Consider the following 7,498-nt stretch of genomic DNA (forward strand, 5'->3'; position numbering starts at 1 on the left):
TGTTATAACTTATAACAACCGAAGCGTCATAAAAATGATTGGACTTAGGGTTAGGGTTAGCTCCAATAGGGTTATTTTCTTAAAGTGCTCTGTTTTGTTTATATTGTCCGTCATCCAGTTGAAACAGTCAAACCTTTGGCACTCAGGAGGATTTGCTGTTAACCTATTTAAGCAGATGCTTTCATCCAGAGCCACACAGTGAATACATAACAGACATTTCTTAGTCTAATAATCTTTTTAGAAGATGCATAAGACATTCTACATATACAGCATGCATCGGCATAATTGATCAACCAACTATTGAAATGATATCATTCTTCTAAAACTTGAAATGGATGATATGAACGAGACTTGCAGGATGTAGTGAATGACCTCTTGTCAAGCAGATGGTTGATTGGCTGTACAGAGCACCCTGGAGCGGAAGACAGACAGACAGACAGACAGACAGACAGACAGACAGACAGACAGACAGACAGACAGACAGACAGACAGACAGAGGTTAACTAGGCAGACAGACAGACAGACAGACAGACAGACAGACAGACAGAGGTTAACTAGGCAGACTTGGATTATGAGACTTGGAGTGTGTTGTCTATTATTGGTTAAAACCCAACGGCAAGCTGAATTGTCAATTCAATACTTGTTACCGCTTATTCCATCCATAATTGAGTGAGAAAAGCAGATAGGTAGCCAGACATAATTAAAAAAGAGTTCTGCAGACAATGTTGTCGAGAAGGGGCTGCCAACAACAAGTCGACAATTTTTTATTTATAAGCATTTAAATGTGGTAACTCCACTCAATCATTGTCCACGAGAAACAACAGATGTCTACATGCGTCCCTTTCACAGGACCAGCTAACCGTTTGGTGATGCGGAGTGATTTTGGTCCAAGCCAACAGGCCTAGGAGCTGATATGTGTAGAGCAAAGAGGGTGGGATGCTTGTATGACGGTTTACACCCTTGTGTGCGCGCGCGCGCGCGTGCCTATTTATGTGCGCTATTGTTTACGAACTAATTTGTACGTCACAACATGCTTGGGTATCCCGCTGACGACCGGGCCCCCGTTATCCCCGCTGACGTCAGCATCTCACACACTACTTAAATCCGACAGCGACTGTCTGCTCAGACTTTACCGACAACTCCGCGTCTTCGTTGTTACCGTAAAGAAAAACACGTATACCTCTGCCCTCGAGGGGGTTTCGTCCTGCGTCGTGTCTGCCCGTAACTCGTGCGACCATCCAAGAAACATACTTCAGGGAGCGCGCCCTGATTGGTTAAACGCTGACCGCTCTTCCCACAGCTGCTGCGCGTGCCAAAGAGGGGCCCCTCGTGGAGATATATTCTGTGCTGCACCTCGCGCCTCTCAACAGTTACTTTCCTCTGAATCCTGAGGGCACGCGGACTTACCACATCAAATCAGAGGCAAGTGAAGGATTTAATTCGCTCCTATTTCTTCCTCCTTTATCTCCCAAGTAACACTTCGTTATGCTAATCTGACGCTTTTTCCATCAGTTCTTCTGTATCTCAATTCAGTATAAAATTGGTTTTAACTTGGATTTTTGGGCATTTGTTGTTGCATTGCAGTTGGTTACGTTTTCTTAACAATGTGTTTAATATACAGGTCTAACTTGAGGCTTTTATATTAAGTGTAGATTAATGTCGGACTGTTTTATATTCTGATATTTTAAGGGAAATGTCGGGCCAAATTAACAAAACTAATTGGTCCATTGCCTACCCGACAACAAAATGCTGTCTTAATGATGCACAGTCTAAAATATTCCTCTGTTTCTGCTCTCTTGCAGCCGATGGCTTTTGGGCACGCGAGCTGTGTGTGGGCTCTGGTTCTGGGCGCGTGTGTTGCGCTCGCCATGGGAACTGACTGCGGGAAGGAGTGCGCGCTCTGCGTCTACCGCTTATTGGGACAGCAGCCTCCCCTTACCTCTCCGGTAACCGCAAACGCGTCCGTCACAAATATGAACAAGCACAATGGAAACATTTTACATCTAATTTGGTATTTGGTTTAAACATTTAGGCCTACATTTTTTTTAACGCAAGTTTGATTCAGTACTATGTTATTCTGTCTTTCATTAAGGCGTTAGAATTAAGTTTGACAGTATCCACGTTTGGGTCGTTTTCTCTAGTATTTTACTTTATGTAGACATTGGATTTACGTTGATACTGACTGGTGGGGTTTGCCTTGAGACAGCGCAGCTTCATTTGACAAACAGTGCGTATCTTCTCTTTATTTAGGAAGAGCAGACCATTATCTCAATGTTCGTTCAATGTCTGCTCAAGATATGTTAAATACAATACCAAAATCGCTCAGAAATTGGGTCATTAAAATAAAATGAATTCATTGCAGACGCAAAACCTCTGCAATGGCCGGGAACTGCCTGATCTCCTGGCCAATGTAATAAAATACCACTTAGACTATTATCGTCGTTAACGTTATGATATGCCTATCGAATCAGACCACTTTAATTTGTGGGACTTATTGTAATCTAGTCTTCGAGCCATCCATCATGCTTTGAATGCGGAGCTCCTCTGCCTCTGGTTCCCCTCAACCCCAAGTGGTCCGTCTCATCTCCTCTCATTTCCATCAGCTTGTTAATGTGTGACGCGTTGTCAGGGCTCTTGTCGCGCGCTGCCCTCCGCCCCCTCAGGTTCCACATGAAAGTAAGGATGTTCATAATGTGCTGGATGACTTGCCCCGTGTATCCTCGGTGAAGGGCCAGGCGAAAATGAGTCACACGACTGACAGGTTTCCGTTAAGATTTTTGTGTTATTTTTACGTTTAATTCATAGGCCTAAGTGGATGTCCCTTGGACTGAGATAAAGCACGCCACATAGGAAGAAGCCTAGGCCTATGACTGATTTATTAAAAAACGAAAACAATTAGTTCCGTAAGAATAACGTTGATAAAGGCGCGCCATATGCACCCACCGCAGAACAGCAAAGCCCCGCTTTAGATGGAGATATTAATTTATACCCTACAGCCGCCAGGGGGCATTAGTGGGGGCCATAGCCTACGGCACCCTATGGCTCGCTATGGCTTCGATTCAATTTTCCTCTTCATTAATTCCACCATTGTAAGCCCGTGGTGATGAAAGCTCAGCATGAATTGCATGTCACCAAAATGAATCTCTAAGGATGAAACAAGTTAAATCCAATGACAAATAGGTGTTAAGTGGTGGAATTTATCTGCGATTTCCGACCCCCATAGAAAATAAAAAAGATGCTTTAGTCAAGTGTTCGGGATCAGCAAGTGGGTGAAGATAAACTCATGCAGTTAACCAACCATTCTAGTATAACATACTGTGTGAGTACACTGAGAAAGGTTTTAGGACAGATGGTTGTAATGAGCAATTCATTTTGTTGCCGATGCACTGGGATTAAGAGAATAATGTAGATCACAAAATGGGACCCTTTGAATTCCCCAAACCATCTGCTGTTTGTTGTAATATCACCACTGTAGTTTTCTCTCCGTTTCTACCTTAGTTTCCCTCTTCCATCTCTCTCTCTCTTTCTCTCTATCTCTCTCTCTCTCTCGCTCGCTCTCTCTCGCTCTCTCTCTCTTTCTCTCTCGCCCTCTCTCTTTCTCTCTCGCCCTCTCTCACTCTTTTACTCTTTCTCCCTCTCTCTCTTTCTCTCTTTCTCTCTCTCTTTCTCTCTTTCTCTCTCTCTCTCTCTCCCTTTCTCTCTCGCCCTCTCTCACTCTTTTACTCTTTCTCTCTCTCTCTCTTTCAATTTGTTCCTTCTACAAGTTGCTCATCTATTGTGAGTCAGGCACGCGCTCTCTGTCCCGTGGACAATGGGGATCTCAGAGTGCCGCAGACACGGCAGGCTGAAGATCAGACCGCTGCCTTTTGTCTCCATCGCTCCCGTTCCTCCCATTGTAGCGTAGCGCCGGTCTCTCCATCGGCCCGTCTCCTTCGGTTTCTTCAAATGTCTCGCAGTCTTTCTCTCGCTTTCCAGTCATCTTAATTACAATCTTCTTCGATTCAATTCGGTAAGCTGGTATTTGTCACGCTTCCAAGCAAAGTTGCGCTTGCGCGCGTGGCAGCAGTGCTCACAACCTATTGGCCGACGGAACAAGTCAAACCAGAGTCGCAAGACTCTTAAGAGCGTTAATCTATGGGCGCATTAATGTAATCGAACACCATTAGCAGTGTCTTCAGCGTAACCCCCAATCTAGCCGTTGGATGAAAACAGATTGACAAAACAGCCTTGAGGTTTTCACTAATAAGAATTACGCTAATACAAGTCAAGACGTACTATGAGTGTAAAAGCGTGACGCATGGTGTGTGTGTGTGTGATGTGTCCGTCTTTAATAAGGACGTCGGCCCTCGCTCACGGTTGTTCTCCCGTTAGCTCCAGACGTGCTCGCTGGAGTGCGAGGGGGGCGTAGACGGCCGGAAGCTCCGCCTCTGCAGGGAGCTCCTATTGGACGAGGAGAACCCAGCCCCCGCCCTGGACGAGGAGGAGGACGTGGACCCGGACGCCGCGGCCCCCGGGGACCCCCAGGCTGCGGCGGCGGCCGAGGCCCCGGAGCACCAGCTGGTCAAGAAGTACGGGGGCTTCATGAAGCGCTACGGGGGCTTCATGGCCCGTCGCTCTCCCCCCACTTCCTCCTCCTCCTCCTCCATCCTGATGCAGGAGGCGGGGGTCCCAGGGAGGGGAGAGGGGAGGGGGGAGGACGGGGGGCAGCAGCAGGAGCAGGAGGAGGAGGAGGAGAACATCCGGCTGGAGATCCTGAAGATCCTGAACGCGGAGGCGGAGGGCCGCGCCGCCCACGGGGCCGAGGCCAAGCGCTACGGGGGCTTCATGCGCCGGGCGGGGCTCCAGGACGACCCCCTGGAGGCCGTGCTGGGCCGCGCGCTGAAGAAGCGCTACGGGGGCTTCATGAGGCGCGTGGGCCGGCCGGAGTGGCTGGTGGACGACTCCAACAAGAGCGGGAGCGGCGTGCTGAAGCGCGCCCAGGAAGACGGGAGAGAACTGCAGAAGAGGTACGGGGGCTTCATGGACTAGGAGACCCTACCCCCCCCCCCCCTTACCTAGCTCCCAGCCAATCACATTGTGTCCTCTGGCTTTGTAAAACGTGCTCCGCTGGCCCATCATCGTTTGACCGCCCCCTGTATAGATTAAAGATTGCAACATGTGTCCTTCAAAAATTAAGAAATACCAGGTTATGTTTTTTTTTTCCTTCGTGTGAAAATTTTTATTCCACATGTTTTCCATAATGATATCATTATTATTTATTAAAAGAATCTGTTAATCAAGATGTGTTGGGAAAAGTGTAACGTTTTTTTGTTTGTGTGTGGGCACGAGTGCATGTGTGTGAGTGTGTGTGTGTGTCTGTGTGTGTGTGTGCATGCGTGTGGGCACGAGTGAATGTGTGTGTGTGTGTGTGTGTGCGCATGTGTGTGTGCGTGTGTTTGCTTGTGTGTGTGTAAGGGCCAGGATAGTGTGGCAGCTAGGGCTTTATCCCAAAACCTATGAAGTGTACATCTCTGTGCTCGAGAATAGCACGTTAAAATGTGTGTACCAAAGAGAGCACACGGAGGGAGAGGACACTGTTCGGACATTCAATCATTATGTTGAGCTTTACCAACTTCCAATATGGAAGCTTGGTTCCATCACTACTGATACAAGATCTAATGCTGAATTCACAATGTGCGATACATCAACAAGCTATATGCACTACAATGATAAACATATATATGCTTTAGCCAGAATGAAAGAAAGAAATGTAGAATTAACAGATTTAGTACGTTAACATGGTTGCATCTGTGATGCTTTAAAAATCGAGTTAGCGTTACTCTGCTCAATCCGTGAGGCGATTTCACTCAAGACTTGATTTGGGCCAATTGCTACAATCACACAATCCCACGAGTCTGAATGTGTTGCAGTTTCACAAGGACTCCAATCTGACATTCAGAGGAAGATGAGGACCTCTGCTCGTCTCTTATGAAACTATTATGAAGACCGACTTGACAGACTTGCATTACGATTGTTTACTTAAATTATAAGGTTTACAATAATTATAAATCTAGTAGAGATACCAGGGATGGTTATTTGTCGTTAAATGTTAATGCTGCTATGTTCTTATGCTTTTCACTCAACTGATGAAAATATGGTGAATTATTTGAATTATATCAAACTACTAATATATATCTATGCAAATACAACATTTTTATTCAATGACAGAAAGCTTTACATTTTATTCAATGGTGTTTTTGACTGGTAGAAAGATGACAAGACATTACTATTTTATATTATTATCACAGTTAAAAACAAAAAACGTGTGACTAAAAAATAAATTATTGTCAAAGACAGAAAAGGTGACATCAAATTATTCAAACAAGACATGCAAATACAGGCACCAAATAATGCCTTGTTCTTTATCTCAAACAAAGCCAGGTGGTTTTAAACCTTTTACCATCTCTAGGATCTTTAATAGCTGAAGAGGTTGCCATTGATTGGGTTTGGTTGACCTATATTCTCCACATAATGGATCCCCCCGCCCCCTTCCCCATAATAGAGGGAAGGCTTTCTCTGCTGGTCCCAGAGGATGGAAGCAACAGAAAATGTCTGCTGTTTTTTCTAATAAAATGAAAAGAGGGTATAGCAGCTGGCTGACATAGCATTTCAACAATACCTGATTCAATAAATATATTCTGCATTTACTGCACATATGAACAACAGATGAAGAACCTTTGAAATCTGGTTTGAGATCACTTTCACAGACCCCTCCTGCATTCATGGTTCGGTTTTTGCAGTGAAAACAAGATGGTGGTAAAGTGCCTTTAGTTTCATATCCACAGGCTGGTATCTACTTGGACAAAGTAGAATCGAATGGCATGCGCTACATCACTATAGAAAATGTCAGGATGCCTATACATTATGCATGTTAACTTATACCAGGAATTGGAAATGATGATAGATGAGCTAGTGGACCAAAAGTCTAAAGATGAATCATTGTCATGTAAATTAAGTCATGAAAATAGTCTAGTCGTTTAGTTTTCTGTGTGGCTGCATTGTTCTAGACCAGTATTCTCTATTATAAATCTCTTTTATTCAAACACTTTATTATTCAAGACATGCCCTGTCTACTCCATGATGCTTTTTGAAGAAAATCAAGAACTCACTTTGTCCATCAATCAGAACTTGAGGTTAAGTTGCTATGCGTAGGCCTAAATTAAGCTCAGCTAGGTTTTATTTTGCATGCTAAATAATATAATATACTATAATGTTATCTTGTCGTCACGTACCACACAGAAAATTAAAAAAACACTGAAAACACTGATTTCGAGCAGTTGTGATCGTTGGCAAAGCTGCCGGTAAATAAAAGTCTGTTTTAACAAAAATCTGTTTCGATTTCCTGCGGAAACAACATAATTAGCTGTATTAAATCCCTATGATTCTGTTTGCAGTAGTGAGCTACAAAACAGGTAGGGAAAGGGATGACAATCACAGCTCATAATTATACAACCCTCTC

General features: G+C 44.6%; 1 protein-coding gene across 1 annotated transcript; it reads left to right on the plus strand.

Annotated features, from left to right (window-relative positions):
* The first annotated feature begins 1,084 nt into the window (after positions 1 to 1,084).
* LOC307085522 (proenkephalin-A-like) lies at positions 1,085 to 5,279 on the plus strand. The gene is made up of 3 exons (XM_079750341.1): positions 1,085 to 1,422; positions 1,803 to 1,946; positions 4,372 to 5,279. The coding sequence occupies exons 2-3, from the start codon at positions 1,806 to 1,808 to the stop codon at positions 5,026 to 5,028; spliced, it is 798 nt and encodes a 265-aa protein (XP_079606467.1). The 5' UTR covers positions 1,085 to 1,422; positions 1,803 to 1,805; the 3' UTR covers positions 5,029 to 5,279.
* The last annotated feature ends 2,219 nt before the right edge of the window (positions 5,280 to 7,498 follow it).

This window comes from Pollachius pollachius, assembly GCF_949987615.1.
Source record: "Pollachius pollachius genome assembly, chromosome: 14".
NCBI classification, from domain to species: Eukaryota; Metazoa; Chordata; class Actinopteri; order Gadiformes; family Gadidae; genus Pollachius; species Pollachius pollachius.